The following is a 20,442-nucleotide window of genomic DNA, read 5'->3' on the forward strand; positions in this document are numbered from 1 at the left end:
GATTACCTAAAAATAAAATCTTTAAAAAAGAAAAGAGAAGAAAATGAAAAGAAAAATTGCTATGTTTTTCTTGGATAAAATACCTTGACTTTCCTTGTCAGCATCCAAAGCCATGCGTGTTTAGTGTTAAAAAATTAAATGTTGGATAAGAATTTAAAAATGAAACTAGAGGGGCTCCTGGGTGGCTCAGTCAGTTAAAGGTCTGCCTTTGGCTCAGGTCATGATCCCAGGGTTCTGGGCGGCAGGATGCCCTGCTCATTGGGGAGCCTGCTTCTCCCTCTCCCTCTGCCCCTCCCCTTGCTCCTTCTCTCCTTCTCTCTCTCTCTGTCTGTCTCAAATGAATAAAGAATCTTTTAAAAAAAGAAACTAGATTTATACATTTGTGCAATCCTAAACTTCCTTAGAACAGTTTGAAAGCTACTGGCCTGGCTGATGTTTTTTCTTTCTGAGTAATTGTCTTTCAGCTTAATAATCTTACCTTTTAGGAAATGACAGCAACGTTACGCTATAGGGATAGACCAAGGTTTAAATGTCTTTGGGTCATCTCTTGGGATCTAAGAAAGAAAGCAAATAAAATACTTAATGTCATAATGCCATTGCAATATCTCATCAGAAAAACTATCTCAAATCTGTAGGTTTTGAAAAACTTTCTTTTTTTTTTTAAGATTTTATTTATTTATTTGACAGAAAGAGACAAAGCGAGCGAGGGAACACAAGCAGGGGGAGTGGGAGAGGGAGAAGCAGGCTTCCCACGGAGCAGGGAGCCCGATGTGGGGCTCGATCCCAGGACCCTGGGATCATGACCTGAGCCGAAGGCAGACGCTTAACTACTGAGCCATCCAGGCAACCCTTGAAAAATTTTCTGAGAGGAGGAGTCAGGATTTTCCTGAGGAATGGGATGGTTCCATTCCTCTCATGACAACTCTGAAGTGACAGTGATTCCGTGTTGTGATCTCTGCTATACTTAAATGTTGCTTAAGAGGGCACTTTGATTACTTACCTATCTTCTTTGCTTCCCAGATGTGAATTCCAAAGAGAATGATACATCTTATTTGGGAGAGAGATTGCACACAAGTGGGGGTAGGTGGGGGGAGGGGCAGCAGGCAGAGGGAGAAGCAGGCTCTCCGCAGAGCAGGGAGCCCGAAGTGGGGCTCGATCCCAGGACCCTGGGATCATGATCTGAGCCAAAGGCAGATGTTTAACGACGGAGCCACCCAGGCGCCCCTCAGAATGATATATTTTAGGAAGATGTTTGGGGGAGGATAGTGGGAAGGGGAGAGTGGTTAGGCTGAGAGTTGTTTGCACTGGAGCCTACAGACTTGGTCTCCTCTGCAGTGATCTGAGAACAGCCCCATCTACACCTTTAGCCAAATGATTTGTGTGGAATAGTGCCCTTGCTAATTAACCCCCAGGCTCATTCTACTATCCTGGGCTACAAGCCCCAAGAATTTGACTTGTTTATCCTTCTTCCTTGTGCTCCTCAATTCCTGAGTCCTCTGCTGGGACCTCCCCCACCCTCAGGTCTGGCAGAAAGCAGGTATTCCTCCCCTCTGCTGCTGTCCTGTTTTTGTTTGGAGAGTTGACTTTTAGTTACAAAACTGTTAAAAACAAAAACAAACTTCCCATAAGTAATGGAAAGTTACGAAGATTCCAAAAAGCATTTCTCCTAATATTTCTTTCATAGAGATACAAAAAGAAGACAACAAAAACAAACAAAAAAACCCTCAAATTCTAACCTGTTATCTTCACAAATTCTGTTCTGTTTGCTCTTAGTCTGTATTGAAATGTAAATGGGGGCTAGGTTTGCCCTTCTCAAAGGGCCTTTCCGTGTTCTCTACTTACCTGGGGCTTGGGGAGTTGCTTGGCTATCTCATTTAGAACCATCCTGTTGCACCTGGGCTGGGCTAGACTCAGACAAAGCGCCTCAGTCTAGTCTAAGGTGGTTTTAGGTCAGCTCCTCTGCTAAACGGAATGGAATTTTTAGTCTTTTCCAAAACCTGCTTCTAATTCTTTTCACCAGACCTAGGCCCCCAGGTGCCCCTCTGCTTTGGAACACAGTTCAATAGTCATTCCTGGCCTTCTTGAGTCTCACCAACTCCTTAGCTCTTGGAGTGAGGACCTAACACTTGTTTTGTTTTGTTTTGTTTTGGTCTCAAAGGCCCCACCTCTGGGACTTAAGCTGCTCTTCATTGGCTTTGGGTAATCTTCCCTTTATCTTCTTTGCTTGGTGCCATCATCCCCTTCCTTCTCCATTCTATTTCTCCCTGTTGGTTCTCAACAGTTAAGGCAATATTCACTATGACTGTCCAGACCAATTCTGCTTTTCATTAACTCTCAGCTTCTGAGATATATTTGGCCCAATCTCATTGGTCTCAAGGTCTAGTGACAATGGGTAGTTGCCATCTTTGTCATCATCACTGTGCAGTAAAGGAGTAAGTCAGCAGGCCTGGGTTGTCCAAACTCTGCACATTCCAAAAAAAGTTTTAGCCCCAGACCAGCTCCTGAGAGGTAACACCAAAGCCCTTGAAATCCCACCTGATAAGATGTCTTTGTTTACCTGGGGCCTTGAGCCATGTGGTATCATTTAACCTCTGGAAGTTCTGGACGCTGAGTAACTAAGGTCAGATGCAGGCAACTTATGCCTACTTGACTGATCTCTAATAAAAACTCTGGATACCAAGGCTCAGGTAAGCTTCTCTGGTTGGCAATACCTTGTATATCTTCTCATACATCACTGCTGGGAGAATTAGGTGTTGTCTATGTGACTCCACTGGGAGAGGACAACTGGAAGCTGGTGCCTGGCCTGTCCTGGACCCTGCCCTATGTTCCTTTTTCCTTTGCTGATGTTAACCTGTATCTTTTCACTGTAATAAACCATAACCGTGAGTATACCAGCTTTTCTGAGTTCTGTGAGTCCGTCTAGCAAATCATTAAATCTGAAGGTGGTCTCGTGGACTTTTGACTCAATCATCTTCATTATCATCACCATCCTCATCCTCATCCTCAGTGTGTATTGACCACTTACTATGTGTGACAAGTGCGAAAATGCTATTCATGCGTTATTGTAATCCTTACAACAATGCTGTAAAGTAATTAGAATTATTCTCTCCACAGACCTCTCCCCTCATTTTATAGATAAGGAAACTGAATGATCAGAGAAGTTATATGAATCACCAAATGTAAGGCTAGGATTCTAACCTACATCCTTCTGACTCCAGCACCTGTGTCTTAACCACTAAGTACATTGGAACTCCTGTCCATTGCTAGTTAAACGGCTGCCTCCTTCCTGTGTCACAGTCTGCATTGCTTGTTTCTCTCTTCATCCGAGGAATGCCTCCAGCTTTGCCCTGTTCCTTTTTAGGTGCTCTCCCTACCTCTCTTCTTCCTCTGCTTCTCTCAGCTAGAGGAGTTACCTTCCAGAGACCAGGTAGGAGAGCTCTTAGATACAAAAATATACATTCAGTAACAGTGTCAGATAATCCCCCTTCAGTGGTAAGAAACGCCACTGTGTCAAGTGTCACCAAGCATGGCAGGGAACAGATTTGGCCCCCACACCCTGCAACAAGCATGTTCAACACAGAACCAGTTTCCCAGCCTGTTCGAGTGCCAGTAAAACGTCTTCCCAGATAGTGTGAGAGGCTGGGAGGAGAACGTGATGAAGAACTAGAGGGCATGTGCCTGTCTGAGCGTGTGTGCATGTGCATGTGAGTAATGTTTGTGTGTTTGTGTGTCTGTGTGCAGAAGGGTAGACAGCATTCTGAGGAAGGCACCATGGGAGCCTCCACTGCAGTCATCTCCTCAGCGTGCGTTTGTGTCTGCGCTCCAGCTCGCAGAACCCATGGGGCTGAGGTGTGTCTGTGCTAGTTTTAAGGCCTTGCCAAGTATCTGTGGCTTAGCTTTCAGCAGGACAGGATGCAGAATGCCTGTTTCTACATGTGATGGGGGTAGGTTCCAACACTACAAAAAAATAGAACACAATCATGTAGGACCGGCAGTACATCTCCCTCTGCTCAGAGAAATGCAAGGTGGCACACAGGATATGTGGTTGAGGACTAGTGTTTGGGGGCAAACCAGCTGACGGCAGTGTAGGCAAACCGGGCTGCTCACAGCGCAGGAAATGTTCATATGTCTCTCCTTCATCTGGCAGGAAGGGCTCCCTTTACTGAACTAAACAGGTGGCACTTTTAATGCTGCCAACTCTCACTGAGTCTGGGCATCTAGAAATACAAAAGAAGCAGGAAGGGAAAGCGAAGCATGGGGGTGGCAAGGTGCTAGTGATGCAGAGGGAAGGAAGCAGGTGGAAGGAGGCTGCATTAGGGTTTGCAGAGTGGGGAGGGTAAAGGCCTTCAGAAACCAGACACCCACCAGCTGTACAGGATAACAGGGCAGGGCAGGCATGGCCATCGGAACTGGGTAACGGTCTAGAATGGAAGGACTGGTTCCCATGAAGTTACTCTAAAGTCAGGCCTCCGCCTAACACATGACATACCCACTCATTGTGGTTGCAAGCATTCCTTATGAGTCAGCATGATAAAGCTGCCCCTTTAAAATGTGGGGTGAACTGAAACCTGTTTACATACTTGTTTCTAAGCTGAGTGTCTGATTTTAGCTTCCAGGAGACAGAAACTGAATCTGCTCCTTGACTTTACATGGCTTCCCGTGGTGGCAGCCCCTACCCACCACGGTGTTGTAGTTACTTTAATAAATACTTTTTGCTGCTAGTGATAACAAGGTTTTTGTATTTGTCCTACTGCCAAATTCCTTAAGGCAGGATTTTTCTAATTTTTAAGGCTGTGGAGCTCTTCTTGTCTTTGAATCCTAAAGATTTTTTTTTTTTTTTTTTTTGGATGAAATCACTGTTTCTAAGGAAAAGTTCTAACTTGAAAGTATTAATTAGGTATTTTCTGTATATCTTTAAGAGAAATTTCCTTTTTTTTCCCTTGTGGAATTTTAAGTGACTATACAAAACACATTTTCCGAGAAATACATTTTTCTTTCTCCCATCACCAAAAAGGCGAATATATACAGATGATGTTTCTGGCTGGGTCTGGCTGAGCCGGGCTGCTCTGCTGGGCTCTGAGCAGGACCTACCACCAGCAACACTGTTCTGACCAGGAGTTAACCACCTAGGAAAGGGCCCATGGATAAAAACAATAATCAACAACTTTGATCAAGGTAACCAAAGCCACAGATGTAAACAATCTTTGATATAGTAAATGATTGTTCAAATAGAAGAATTTTTTTTTTTCGGCCTGCTTTTTGTTGAAGCTTAAAGCTAATTATCTGTGAAAATGAGGCTGCTAGTCTTAAGGGTTGTTTTTTTCAGCCCTTAGCAGGTCAGCTTGATTTAATGTGGAAATTCTTTTTAAGCCCTTTGGGAGAGGCATATTTTGAAGAAAGTCATTAATAGTTATGGGTATTTGGTGGAAACTTCACTTTAATATTTACAGAGTGACTTGTATTTACACAATATTCTTACATGTGTTATTTTATTTAATTCCAAAGGACAAGTAATGAGGGTTTGACCATCATTTCTGTTTAAGAAATAGATATAGGCAGGCTGTTATTTACCTTATGGTTAAAAGGAGGTTATTTCAAGAGGAGGTTTTAGACTTTCCAATGCTCATGTTCTGGTACACAGACCTTCTGAACCTCTTGCCTTCTCATGTGTCATAACAAATTGTGTTTTGACAACAGAATTCAAAGGCCAAATATACTAGGAGTGTTAATATCTGTTTCTCAAAAAAGTTTGTTTTGTTTTTTGTTTTTTTGCATAGTACAGTTTTATATGCCAGAGTGAATCATTATATACAGTTGACCCTTGAACAATGTGGGGGCTGGGGTGCTGACCCCCCGTGAAGGTGAAAATCCACTTATAATTTTGACTCCCCCAAAACTTAAGTACTAATAGCCTACTGTTGACTGAAATGAATCCTGTTACTGATAACAGAGTTGATGAACACATATGTATTATATACTGTATTCTTATTATAAAGTAAGAGACGAGAAGAGGTTATAAAGAAAATCTTAAAGAAGAGAAAATACATTTACAGTGCTGTACTGTATTAATCTGGGTATAAGTGGACCTGCACAGTTCAAACCTGTGTTGTTCAAGGGTAGACTGTATTTCGGTTAAAATACCATGTTGTAGTTTGATTAAATGTAAATCTGATATAGGCTCAGATTTGTTCTAAGATGCTTTAAAGAGACTGGTCTGTGTGAGGAGCCAGGCTATGAGAACTTTAGGAGGCCTGCCGTGTGAACAAATCGTAATTTCTAAAGAACTGAAGATATAGACCTGGATTGTGATAGAGGCTAGTTGCAACGGAAGCTGGAATAAGGATTATTCAGGTTTCACCCTCCTGATGTGGAGATAAGTAAGTCACAAATTTTATTTTTATTTATTTATAAATTAATTAATTATTTTAGAGAGGGAGAGAGAGCAAGTGCGGGAGGGGCAGAGGGAGAGGGAGAGGGAGAATCTTAAGCAGGCTCCACACTCAGCACAGAGCTTGATGCAGGGCTTGATCTCACCACCCTGAAATTGTGAGCTGAGCTGAAATCAAGAGTCGGATGCTTAATCGACTGAGCCATCCAGGCACCCCACACATTTTTATTTCTGATATCTTTATGCCAGGAAGAACAACAACTGCAGCCTTTTAGTTACAAGTTTTTTCTACCAATATCAGAGACTAACAAGGTAAGGCCATTTTTGAGGGCTACTTGGTCCCATGCTACTTTGAATCCAATGAAACTGCCACAGGGCCTTTGCATTAACTATTCTCTAACCATACCATTACCAGCTTTATGCTTGCTCCCTCACTTCATTCAGGCCTCAGCTCAAATGTCAATGCCCTAGAGAAAATTTCTCTAATAAGCCATCAAAAATTATCTAAAATAATCTCTCCATCACATTCTAGCCCCCGATTTTTCTATTTTGCTTCATAGTATTTATCACCACCTGAAATTATATTGTGTGTTTGTTTACTTATTTACTGTCTGGTTTCCCCAGTAGAATGTAAGCTCCATGTGGGCAGGGATTGACTGGCTCACTGCTTCTTTAGTTCCCCAGCAGTGTCCAGTGCATGGAAAAATGAATGAATGATTGCATGTTGAATGATCAAAGCTGGGGCCAAATCTATGATCTCTTTGACTTTAAGAAAAGGTTAAGGCTAATTTAGAAAAGTTTTGTTCTATTGATTCACAGGCATAACCCAGAGTCAGCTAAGCACTTAACAATTCACGGTAATTATTTGTCTTTCTCCCCTGCTACACCATAAACAACTTAGAGCAGGTACCTGTGAGTCTGGTTCCCCAGTATACTCCCAGTACTTCAAAATATGCAAAAAGGAAAGTATTGAATTGATTTCTTGAATTTGATTAAAAATATGAAAGGTGAGTGGGATTAGCCTGAAAAAAGGATAAAGATGGTTACTAGCAGAAGGCAGAGCTTGTTGGAGGCCTGTGTCCTTGACAAGAGGAACAGACAGAAGGTGGCCAGCATGGAGAGAGAAGGCAGGGGAGGGTACCGTGCAGAGCTGGAGAAGTGGGCGAGGCCGGCCATGCTGGACTTGCAGGTTTATAGGTTTGGCAGGGCAAGTTAAAAAGTTATATCTTTATCTGAAGAGCACTGGGAACCTTCTCACCTCTGTACATGCTAGAGTGCCATGATCACATTTGTCACACCACAACTTTCTAGCTGCACTAGGTATAGGAAGGCCAGCGAAGAGGCTGCTTCGACCCAGGCTAGAGAGATGGAAGGTGGACTTCGGGTTTCTAGAAAGTAAGCTCCACAAATGGAGAGGCTGCTCTCTGTTTCATTCACTTCTGACTTCCCAGCCCCCAGAACAATGTCTGGAACCTGCTGTGCGGTACAATACGGATGGAGGAGTATTGCCATGTCCTGTGACAGGAAGTAGCAGAATCTATATTTCGTGTGTTTCTGGTCCTCTTTGTTAAACCAAGAGTCAGGACTTCCTCCTCTCTGCTTCCCTTGGGAGGCCCCACTGAAGGCTGGCTTCTGGTTATCCTTTGCTGTGGGTGTCTGGAGGTCAGAACAGAGAAACTCTTGAATCCCGGAAGTATTGTCAAGAATTTGAAGAAGCCCATACTCTCATCATGAAGTCACTCCCAATTATACTGTTCAAATCTTTTTAAACATTTATATCAGGGATATCTCAATTTTGGAAAATGAGTATGTAAATAAATTGTACATATAAATAATTATGACTTAAGAGATGATTACAAGTGTGTGTGAATATATATAAATACCAGATTTTTTAAAAAAGATTTTATTTATTTATTTGTCAGAGAGAGAGAGAGCATAAGCAGAGGGAGCGGCAGACAGAGGGAGAAGCGATGCGGGACTGGATCCCAGGATCCTGGGATCATGACCTGAGCAGAAGGTAGACATTTAACCGACTGAGCCACCCAGGTGTCCCTAAATACCAAAATTTTTATGATTATTTCTGGTTAGTGGGAGTATGGCTGATTTTAACTTTCATCTTATTCTTTGCAATATTTTTCTTACTTTTCCATAATGGACATGTGTTACTTTTATGAAGATAAAAAATAATACATGTTACTAAAATGAGGTTTATATATCAAATCTAGACTATAACATGAGGTGCTATTTAGGTGTGTTTTAGAAAATGTGAAGGGACTCCTGGGTGGCTCAGTCGGTTAAGTGTCTGCCTCCAGCTCAGGTCATTATCCCAGGGTCCTGGGATCGAGCGCCGCATCGGGCTCCCTGCTCAGTGGGGAATCTGCTTCTCCCTCTCCCTCTGCCCCTCCCACTGGCTGATGGTCTCTCACTCGTGCTCTCTTGTGAGAGTCGCTCATGCTCTCTTGCTCTCAAATAAATAAATAAAATCTTTAAAAAATAAAATAAAATATATATAAAAAAGAAAATGTGATGTTACTTTTACACTGACCCTGAGCATTTGATTGATGGGTATACAAATTAGTACATGATTTATATCCACAGAGACATATTAAATTAGTCTTATCAAAAAACCATCAGACTTGGGAGAAAATATGGCCCCTTCCCACGAGCAAGGTACCTGGCAGGCTGAGTCCCAAATAGTAATTGAAATCCAAGCGATTCACTTCTTACCATTGCATGTGACAGACTGACTTTGCCAGATAACCCAACTATTAAAAATGGCCTAAAAACTTGGAAATGAAGGAATTCATTTTCTGAGAGCCAGGTCATTTGAAGACTGACAAAGTTAAACATGGGCAAGAAAGGAAGATTAGAACCTGCTGCTGCATGTTTTTAGTTTTGCTAATCTGCCGCATTTTGGGAAAGGATATTTATTACTGCAAAAGATGACTGAGAACATTTTTTGAAAGGTTGGGAGTGCTTATGCACTGGGGTAGAGATCAAGCGATTCCGCAGTTACCATGTGACCACTGCTGTTGGGAGGAGGTGGACAGGGCCCTCTAGGCCCAAGTCAGTCCTGGGAAGGGGTCCCTGCAGTGGAGGAGTGCTGGTTCCCTGACCGTGGCCAGCTGAGCAGGGCTGACCTGAGGTAGGTGATAGTAAACCTTCTGTGGACAGCACAGTCAGGTGAGGGGCCGCCTGGGAGGGCAGAGCTATTGCCAGGACACTTGGTGGGAAAGACGGGGTGGTTGGTACGACTGGAGAACAAGCAATGTTGAGTCAGGTTTGGAGATGGGAAGAGGACTGGATCATGTAAGGGAAGGAAATGTGTCATGATGACACTTCCTTTTGAGCAGTATTTCCAAATCCTGGGTCACATTATTCTTTCACTCTATGGCTGGATGTTTTGAAGAGGTCATTTAAGTATTTAGGCTTCTTTCAATATAGATCTGAAAACACAAATTTCCTTTAAGAGGTAGAGAATCAATTCTTTTCTCTCTAAGAGGCAATATACTATACTGGAGCCAGATGGTCTGGGTTTGAATCTTGACTTTGGGCAAAGTTTCCTCAATAGTAAAATGAAGAAAATAATACCAGTTACCTGACAGTTATAGTAGTGACTCATGAGATAATCTGTGTAAAATATCTAGGACGGTGCTCAATCAATGCTAACTAGTGTTAATGTGTATATTAGGATGCTATGAGGAAATGGGCACCGGTGGACTCAATGACTGGTGGTGACTCTCGAGCATTCAGCAGGCTGGGATTGCTGTGTGCATGGGCATCTAGCAGGTGACTCCCAGTCGTCCCTCTCCTGGGCTGGGAGGCATTGTCATGAAGTGGAAAAGCGGCAGCTGGTAATAAGATCCCGTTATTTCTCAAGGAAAGGTAGACTGTGTACTCTGTGTTTGTACTGGGAACACGGACAGTGTATTATTAAATGTAGCTACATGATACATGGATTATTTTTTGTGTTTGTTTTTCTTAAGAGTAGGATAGGTTAGGTAGGATAGAGGGAGGAAATATAATGGTTCAATGAAATCATCCAGTTGTTTCATATTTAGCTATTAGTTTTTGAAGCATGATAAATCATCCTACTTCAGGGTTGCCGAGACAATCAAATTAAATAACAGATGTAGAAATGCTTTTTAAAAATTTAGAATTGCTACATATACACAAGGTATTTGTGTGATTTATTTTTAGCCTCTTAATACTTTTTTTTTTATTAAAAGATTTTATTTATTTATTTGACAGAGAGATAGAGAGAGAGTACAAGTAGGCAGAGAGGCAAGCAGAGGGAGAGGGAGAAGCAGGCTCTCCGCTGAGCAGGGAGCCCGATGCGGGCTCGATCCCAGGACCCTGGGATCATGACCTGAGCTGAAGGCAGCCGCTTAACCAACTGAGCCACCCAGGCACCCCGCCTCTTAATACTTTGATAAGCTTACATTTTATAATTTGACCTTGTAATTTGATCAGATTAGGTTATGAATTTACCTTAGAGGTCTAAGAAACAAGAGATAGAAAAGCCACCTTTTAGGAAAAAAATCAATAATTCCATACCATCTCTGTGAACCGATCTACACAGGCCATTCGAACCCATTCTGGTGTTGCTGGGCTCCTCACTGTGAAGTCCCCAGCTATGTCTCTTTCCCTGCGTGCTGCGGCCACTGCGTCAGTGATGGCAAAGAACACAGATGAGCCCAGGAACATCCTGGACTCCCCCAGGCCCTGGAAGAAAGCACATTTGTTTTAGAATTTTCTATGCTAGGTTACAAGCTACTATATTTCAGGACCCAGGTCTTTATTCACCGTTGTATTCCCTAACTCCTAGCACAGTGTCTTGCTCACAATAATTTGTTCAGTAACTTATTGACTGAATGAAGCTTGAGTACTCTTAAAAATCGCAATACCACCTGAACTTCCCATATCTGTAATGCTGTCTAGGTTAAATCTTTGTTCTATAGGAAAGGTGGATGCACATGCACGTGTGTGTGTGTGTGTGTGTGTTGGGGGGGGCATCCTATTATTTATTTATTTAAGATTTTATTTATTTATGCATGAGAGACAGAGATAGAGAGAGAAGGAGGGAGCGGAGGGAGAAGCAGGCTGCTGGCAGATCAGGGAGCCCGATGCTGGACTCGATTCCAGGACCCTGGGATCGTGAACTGAAGACACTTAACTGACTGAGCCACCCAGGCACCCTGTGTGGTATCCTACTTAGGGAAGCACATTCAATGGCCAACTTCATGAGCAGAGAGAAAAATGCCTCGTTATGACTCCAGCATCAGGGGAGGTAGGGTACTCTAGAAGAGTACAGACTTGGGTACCAGATGATGGGTTGCAAGCCCATCATCTGCAAGGAACAATCAGGTAATATAAATGAGAGGATGTGGGCAGTTGAAGGACAGCAAAGAAAAGTGGGAATTATGGTGAAGTAGAGATACCCCCATGTCCTGTCTAAAGGGGCCATTGGTGTCTTCTAAAAATGTAGCCAAAATTACCAGATCATCCAATTTTTCAAGAGAATTTAGATATTCTTATTTTAATGTACAATTCCCTGATTTTTAAAGATGTATTTATTTGAGAGAGAGAGGAGGAGGAGGAGAGGGAGAGGGAGAGAGAGAATCTCAAGCAGACTCCCTTTTGAATGCGGAGCCCAATGCAGGGCTCTATCCTAGGACCCTGAGATCATGACCTGAGCTGAAGGCAGACACTTAACCGACTGAGCCACCCAGACACCCCTACAATTCCCTGATTTTTAAAAACACTGTGTGGGTCACAGAAAAACACATCTGCAGCCTAGATTCAGCCAGTGGGCCCCCAATTTGCAACCCTAAGCTAGAGACATGAAGTTTGAAACCTGGCCCTTACTCCCTCTGTTTCTCTGGGTGAGATTATCTCTCTGAGCCTCTGTTCCTTTATCAGTGAAATTCAAGCAATGATATCTACGCTACAGGGTGTTGTAAAGTTTAGCAAGTGCAAAAGCTGCTAGCACAGTGCCTGGTACTCGGTAGGTCCCTGTTATTATTACAGAATATACTCTATGGGGCACCTGTAAACCCATGAGTTTCCTCAGGGTCTGCATATGAGTGGCTGGTCACAACCATAGGACTCACAGGTCCTGCCTGTCCCATTGCTGTTGGTGGCCTGAATGCTGCTCTTGGAGTGATTTCCAGCCTAATGAGAACCCAAAGGGGATGCTGATTGTCCTTCCTTTCAAATTTGCACCCCTACCACCTCTCCACCCTCCAGTTCCGTCACCATATGATGAGAGAAAGTTCCTGGGCTGACAGTGGCCTCCAGTTTGGAAATGATAACATTCCAGCAGATATAGATGAACTCATTTTCTCTTATATCAATTCATCACCCCTAGTAAGAAGTCTCCTAAAAGACTTAAAAGAAAATTTTAACAATACATCTTAAAACTAAAGAAAGTTTCGGGGCGCCTGGGTGGCTCAGTCGTTAAGCGTCTGCCTTCGGCTCAGGTCCTGATCCCAGGGTCCTGGGATCGAGCCCCGCATCGGGCTCCCTGCTCTGCGGGGAGCCTGCTTCTCCCTCTCCCACTCCCCCTGCTTGTGTTCCTGCTCTCGCTGTGTCTCTCTCTGTCAAATAAATAAATAAAATCTTATTAAAAAAAAAAAAAAAAAAACTAAAGAAAGTTTCTACTCTGAGAGTGATTTTCACATAATCTGCATACAGCAATGACAAGAAATGCTGACCTTTATTTTCATTTGCAGCTCCACTACTTTAGCAATTACTAACGGTTTGTGTCTTTGCTTCCTGACACCACTGACATTTTGGGCCAGATAATTCTTTGTTGGGGGGCTGTCTTGTGCATTAAAGACTATTTAGCAGCATCCCTGGCCTCTCTACCCAGACTAGGAATATCTCCTCCCTCCACAACCGTAGTTGTGATAACCAGATATAACTCCAGACATTGCCAAATGTACCCTGGGGACCAGTTGAGAACCATTGTTCTGGATCCATTTATGGGTATGGATGAGGACCCTGAGCCCCCAAGAGGTGAGTGATTCATCTATGATCACAGGGAGCTGGCGAGGCTAGGCTAAGAACCCAGGTCCACTAAGGCCCAGTCTAGGATTCTTCCCATGCTGCCACTTCTTCCTAAAATTTTAGTAGTATCATGCCTTTAATCCCATTTAATATTTTATTTTATTTATTTATTTATTTTTTTAAAAAAGATTTTATTTATTTATTTGAGAGAGAGAGAATGAGAGACGGAGAGCATGAGAGGGAGGAGGGTCAGAGGGAGAAGCAGACTCCCCGCCGAGCAGGGAGCCCGATGCGGGACTCGATCCTGGGACTCCAGGATCATGACCTGAGCCGAAGGCAGTCACCCAACGAACTGAGCCACCCAGGCGCCCCCCATTTTAGTCTTAAGGTTCTTAAGTGAAAATATTATTCTATCAAATCAGAACTTTTCACCAAATTTTAGCATTTCCAGTGAAAGAAGATACTAATAAATAAAGACCTTGGCCAAGGATGGCCATTAGGCAGAGATCACTTATCCTCTCTGAATCTCACTTTTCTCTAGGTGATTCTTCTCCAAATTCTAACAGTCTCTTGTAATTTGGTCCTGATACAGGTTGACATTATTATTATTTTTTTTGTCTACCTGCTTTCATTTACCATGCTACTTGATGGATCACATTGCACAGCAGTAGGTTTGAGCGCTTACCTTGGATGAATAGATGGTTGGTGGGGTTTGTGATGATGGCAACAGGGAGACATTGAATTCCTCTGGGACATCAGTGATGGTTGGAATTTTGTACTCCTCTGGGCCTCGAGAATACAGAACACCTTCCAGGGAATATTTCAGCTCTTCAGTGGTATAAAGGCCCATTCCCTGAATAAAGGAACCTTCAACCTGAAAGGGGAAAATGTCAAGCTCTGTGAGGCTGTATGCTCTTTAGAGGTACTTAGTCTCCCTGCAATGACTTTCAGGAAGTGGCATCCATCTCCATGGGCCAGCACCTACCTGCCCAATATCAATGGCGGGATTTAGGCTGCAACATGTATCCATGACGATGTCTGTTCTGATTTTCTGCCAAAAATGAAAATTACTTCACCATAAAAGCTTAAATTAAAAAGATTATCTTAAGATTTATTTAAAAGAGGGCGCTGGGTGGCTCAGTCATTAAGCGTCTGCCTTCGGCTCAGGTCATGATCCCAGGGTCCTGGGATCAAGCCCCACATCGGGCTCCCTGCTCAGTGGGAAGCCTGCTTTTCCCTCCGCCCCACCCCCCGCCCCACTTGTGTTCCCTCTCTTGCTGTGTCTCTCTCTGTCAAATAAATAAATTAAAAAAAAAAATTATTTAAAAGGTCTCCAGTTATTCCAGAACTCTCACTGGTTAATTAACACTGCACTGAACCTCATCAATATCAGAAGTGGTAAGAAATCTGCCAAACTCTTCAACTTTAGTGCTAGGACTGGCGGTGACCCCAGGAGATCTAACGTAATCCTGGTTTGACTTCTCTCTCTCTCTCTTTTTTTTTTTTTTAAGGTATTATTTATTTATTTGACAGAGAGAAACACAGCGAGAGAAGGAACACAAGCAGGGGGAGTGGGAGAGGGAGAAGCAGGCTTCCCCCTGAGCAGGGAGCCTGACGTGGGGCTCAATCCCAGGACCCTGGGATCATGACCTGAGCCGAAGGCAGACGCTTAACCGACTGAGCCACCCAGGTGCCCCTGGTTTGACTTCTTAAGTGACTCCAAAGTCCATGGTATGTGAGTGCCTTTGAGTGTAACTTAGTGAATAATTGATCCTGGTTGCTCATCTCATTCTAAACCTGGATTTGTTGTTCTGCTATGACTCATGAGCTCATCAAGTCCTCGTGATGATTTGATGGAGGTGGTGTTATTGCTGATTTACGGAGGAAATCATGTAGCCATAGTGGCATGTATGAAATTGGAGATTTCAAAGATCTTGGGACATATGAAGGGAGAATGTTGACGCTACCTCTGACTACGCTACTCTCTTTCCTTCCCTGAGAAACATCACACTAATTTGGCCCTTATGTTTTGGCACAGGGCTCGTGCAGACGGGTTGTTAAGGAGCCACAGAAAGCCCGTATGTGCCAGTGGTCTATCTCGGGAATATCTCTGGGCTTTCCTTCTGCCCCCATGTCCTGTGCTTGTTCTGACAACATCAGCATTCTCCGTTTAGGCTTACTAGCCGGGCTCCTCCTTTCTATCTAGTCCTTTGGGTTGACAGTTCTCTTTTGACTCAAATGTTGACCTTTCAGACAACCTTCTGTGGGCATTGGGACCAGCCTTCATTTATTCTCAACAGATAGGGCAGGAGGTTGGACACACCTCAGAGTGGGCGTTGGATTTATTTCCACCTTGAAAACTGGTATATTTTGCATGAAGGGTGTTGGACAGTGGGAAGAGACGGCTGTGCAGTAATGGGACGGGCACACGTTCTGGCTCAGCACCCACAAGTGGCCAGCAGCAACAGGCCTGTCATTTAATTTCTCTGATTTCCCTTTAGTTAAAAGAAGTTTTGCCTCTTCAAGGAATAAACTATTTCAAGGGCTGAAGTGATACCACAATGACTGAACCTCAGCCAGTAATAAGGAAGGCACAGGGACAACCAGATTTTAACTTTACTGGTACCATAAATTCTGGAATATCCCTGTGAGATTTGTTTCTTCAGGGATTTATACCAAGGCCCTCAGATAGAATTGCCAGATAAAATAAGTATGTCCCCAATGCTGCAGTGAGCATATTTATACCAGAAATTTATTTGTTGTTTATCTGAAATTCCAATTTAACCAGCCATCCTGTATTTTTATTTGCTAGCAACAAATCTGGCAATACCACCTTCAGGGTGGAGGATCAGAAAAATTAGTTGATTTCTAAAAACAGCTTTCCAGGGGCGCCTGGGTGGCTCAGTCGGTTAAGCATCTGCTCTTGGTTCAGGTCATGATCCCAGGGTCCTGGAATCGAGCCCCATGTCAGGCTCCCTGCTCCGCGGGGAGTCTGCTTCTCTCTCACCTTCTGCCCCTGCCCCTGCTCATGCTCACTCGCTCGCTCTCCTTCAAACAAATAAAATCTTTTAAAAAAAAGTTTAAGAACAGCTTTCCACTGAGTGTGCAGCCTTGAATGGGTTACAGGTGTGTCAGGACCCTGACACGGACTTCTGCGGGGCTGGGCAAGATTCTCAGGCTGGTTACCTGCCCACATGAGGTCCTTGTTTGTAAATGTGCTGTGCAAATATTATCATTATCTGTATGTACCATGATGTGAAAAGCATTAGGAAACACAGTTTTAATATTATCATATGAGCAATCTGCTCCTATTTTCATGGGTTTACTTCTTCACAATGATCTAGAGTGAAAATGGGCATATAACGTATCCTAAGGATGAACTCCAGTGGAGTGTGAGGGTGACTGCTCTCCAGACGTCCCTTCTTTTACTGTATTTTCTATCTTATTTATATAAAATTTAAGTTACGGACAAATTTACTAACATTGGGGCAATAAAAGACATTTTGATAAGATTTCCAAGGCAGTATTTGCAAATTCCTTCCTATTTTACATAAATTGATCATTTCTAGTTTCAGCTAAGATGGTTCAAGATGATGTTGGAATAATCTGTATATGGAATTTAGATGTGTCATTGGTCCATTCTGTAAATTTCCTAACAATTACTATGCTTTGGATATTCTATATATTTTTTATAACTTATTTTATTTAAATTCAATTAGTTATCATATAGTGTATCATTAGTTTCAAATGTAGAGTTTAGGGATTCATTAGTTGCATATAACACCCAGTGCTCATCACATCACATGCCCTCCTTAATGCCCATCACCCAGTTACCCCATCCCCCCACCTCTCTCCCCTCCAGCAACCCTCAGTTTGTTTCCTATAGTTAAGAGTTTCTTACTGGATATACTATATTCTATTTCAGGTTTCTGTAATTTCTCTATTCTGAGAATGATATCTGAGGTATATTCATGGTTTACCTTTTATGGTGGATGTTAACTTTTTTTTTTGGAAGTTGTTAGCTTTTGATTAAATATGACTCCCTGCCTCCAGTAGGATGCTTGATTAAGTAGTAAACATAAAAATTATTTTCACAGGGGCACCTGGGTGGCTCAGTTGGTTAAGCGACTGCCTTCGGCTCAGGTCATGATCCCGGAGTCCTGGGATCGAGTCCCACATCGGGATCCCAGCTCAGCGGGGAGCCTGCTTCTCCCTCTGACCCTCTCCCCTCTCATGCTGTTTCTCACTCTCTCTCAAATAAATAAAATATTTAAAAAAAAATTATTTTCACACCCTTCCCCCATCTATTTTGTTAGGGACAGTAGTACCCTTGGGATAACTGCCTTTAGAGAAACATCACATTGTTATGTGCCCTCAGATGTTTACTCAAGACAATTTACTAAATGACCTATTCCTTCAGGATTAGATAACTTGACCTTACTTTAGGAACAGACCCCTTTTTTTCTTGGCAAAAACTTTGGAAAGCAACTCTGTTGTCTGAAATGGAATAAAAAACAATGCATTTTAGGCTGTCATGAACAATTCTTTTTTGACTACTTCTTTAAAATTTTTTAAAAAATTAAATTAATTTTTAATTGAGATATAATTGACATATAACATTATATTAGTTTTAGGTGTACAACATAACGATTTGATATTTGTATGTAAAATGCCTATCACAATAAGTCTAGTTAACATAGTTACCATTACCACACATGGTTAAAAATGTTTTTTTTTTCATGAGATGAGGACTTTTAAGATCTACTCTCTTAGCAACTTTCAAACATGCAATACAGTATTATTAACTATGATCTCCACATTGTACCTTACATTCCCATGACTTAATTATTTTATAACTGTACCTTTTGACCCCCTCCACCCTTTTCATCTAAGCCCCTACCCCCCACCTCTGGCAACCACTGACCACTGTTAGGAGCAATTCCTTCTTCACGACTTCTTAAGTGGAAATTCAGCATGAGATTGGATCTCTAGACATTCCCAAGGAACTGAAAAAATCCTGTTCTTATTGTACAAGTATTACATAATGTAATTGGGCTATTTATCATACAACACAATTTTGTGGTTGTTGTTTTAATTTGCCAAGAGGAAAGTTATATTTGGCTTACCTTGTGAGCTCCTGTCAGGCAGTCAATTTCAACCTCGGAACAGGCTGCTCCATAGACATAGTATGGGAAAGGGTCTCCTTCTCCCTTCTCCTAGTCCATGAAAGCCTTGTAGCCCCTAATGGAAGAAAGAAAGCCCATCAGCTTGGGGTGGTGGTGGTGGTGGTGGGGTTGCAAACGATGTTGACTCATTTTAAAAGTTATTATGATAGTATTTCATTTTATTGATACTTATTTCAACTGCTTTTTAAACTCATTTAAAGTGCTACCTGTATTTCCAACCTAGCTAATTACAGCAGCACTATCATGGGCCTCCATTTAAAGAGGACACTCTTTGTGCTACAGTTAGGATGACAAAAAGAGAGAGAATCCAATAGACTGTTTTGGTCTGGACCTCCCAGTGTGTCTGTATCCATGGTTTAGGGGTTGAGCTTTAGCTCTGTGGATTGAGAACCTTAACCGATTTTATCAGCATTCCCAAAGGGCCCCCCTAGACTGTGCTAACTGGGGAAGTGATGGTAATTCAGGGATGGTAAAAAAGGGCACGTAATTCAGTGCATTAATGTACAATGGAAGATGTACCGGGCTAGAGGACTGATTTGCTCTCTTCTCGGGTAACTGAACTCAGAAATTTAGAGCTCATTAAGTACAGGGCACTGGGCTGTGCTGTTACCTTCCTCCTTCCTTCCTTCCTTCATAAAAAAATTGCTCTAGTGTTTTCTTTCTCTGTGCATGTGTGTGTTTAGTTTGGTGATTTGTTTCACTAGATCATAAAACTGATGTCATACACTTCCTGAACTCGACAACCAGTTCTCCTCTTTGTGCTTCATTCAGTGAACATGAATTGACTGAGGGCCTCCCACTGACAGAAACTGCACAAATGAGGATTGGTGATTATCCTACGCATCTCTTCCTGCCCAGAGAGGAGCTTCAAAACAGAAAGGTTTTATGGTAAAGGGAGGGAGATTTGTAAAACTGAGTTGGAAGTTGTTTCTAATGATGCTATTTTTTTACTACTCAACAATGAATAGTAAATGATGATTAGATGTTCTAAGTCATATTAAAAAAATTTTTTTTTACCCAATAAGGGTATTTTTATTATTTAGTATTTCTCTGGACATAGTTCAAAGACTTACATAAAATCATATAATTTTAGGCTTAGAAGGGACCTCATTGATCACATAATAAAAACCTGTTTTACAAATAAGGGACCTAAGGCCCAGAGCAATTGGGTTACCTTATATTTTCCCAGCTAAGCCCAGACATTATTGTAATTTTTACCTGAAGTATCCAGTGGCCGAAAGACTGATTCTTTGTTCAAAAGCAGCTTCTATCTGCAGAATGGGCATATTTAGTCAGAAGAAAATAGATACATTATCTGAGAGGTGAAAATGAAAATATTCCCTATATCAAAATTGACATCTGATAATTGTTGCTGGTGCTTTGTTACCAATAATGGAACTCATTTTAATATTTTTTTCCTCAGCTGGTACACTAACAATTTCCTTCTGATTGGGTTGAGATGTCTGAATTAAACAAATAAAATAGATTCCTGCTGTACATCCATGATGTAGGGGCTGAGTTCACAAGGTATTTTTGGGGCTTCGTTTCTCAGTGTTAGAACTCTAGATAAGTGTGTGTGTGTGAGATAACTGTTCTAATGAGATAAGATAAAGGATGCTGTAAAGTTGGATTAGATGAGTCATTTCCTTTGAGACATGTTTAATAGCAATTAGGCCTTTTGGTTTTCCTCCTCCCCATTTAAAACAACAATTTTTTTTTCTTATGGCTTAGGAAGACTAAGTCTCTTCCTCTTCTTATTTAAACGGAATGGGTAAGGCCTTCTAGGTGTTCTTCATATGTTTCCTTCCTCCTCTCAGTGATGCTGTTCCCTGGGCACTCTCTCACATACATGTACCT

The 20,442-nt window shown here is 42.2% G+C and overlaps 1 protein-coding gene across 1 annotated transcript in view; it reads right to left on the minus strand.

Moving 5' to 3' along the window:
• Positions 1-468: 468 nt before the first annotated feature.
• Positions 469-20,442, minus strand: part of LOC116639550 (aldehyde oxidase 2-like) — a 77,635-nt gene continuing 57,661 nt past the window's right edge. The window contains 6 exon segments of the mRNA XM_032416098.1: positions 469-554; positions 10,946-11,113; positions 14,085-14,273; positions 14,385-14,450; positions 18,526-18,640; positions 19,804-19,856. Of these exon segments, the coding sequence (XP_032271989.1) occupies positions 501-554; positions 10,946-11,113; positions 14,085-14,273; positions 14,385-14,450; positions 18,526-18,640; positions 19,804-19,856 (645 nt within the window). The 3' untranslated portion in view covers positions 469-500.

The sequence above is a fragment of the Phoca vitulina genome, unplaced genomic scaffold, assembly GCF_004348235.1.
Source record: "Phoca vitulina isolate PV1807 unplaced genomic scaffold, GSC_HSeal_1.0 scaffold1, whole genome shotgun sequence".
In the NCBI taxonomy this organism is placed as follows: Eukaryota; Metazoa; Chordata; class Mammalia; order Carnivora; family Phocidae; genus Phoca; species Phoca vitulina.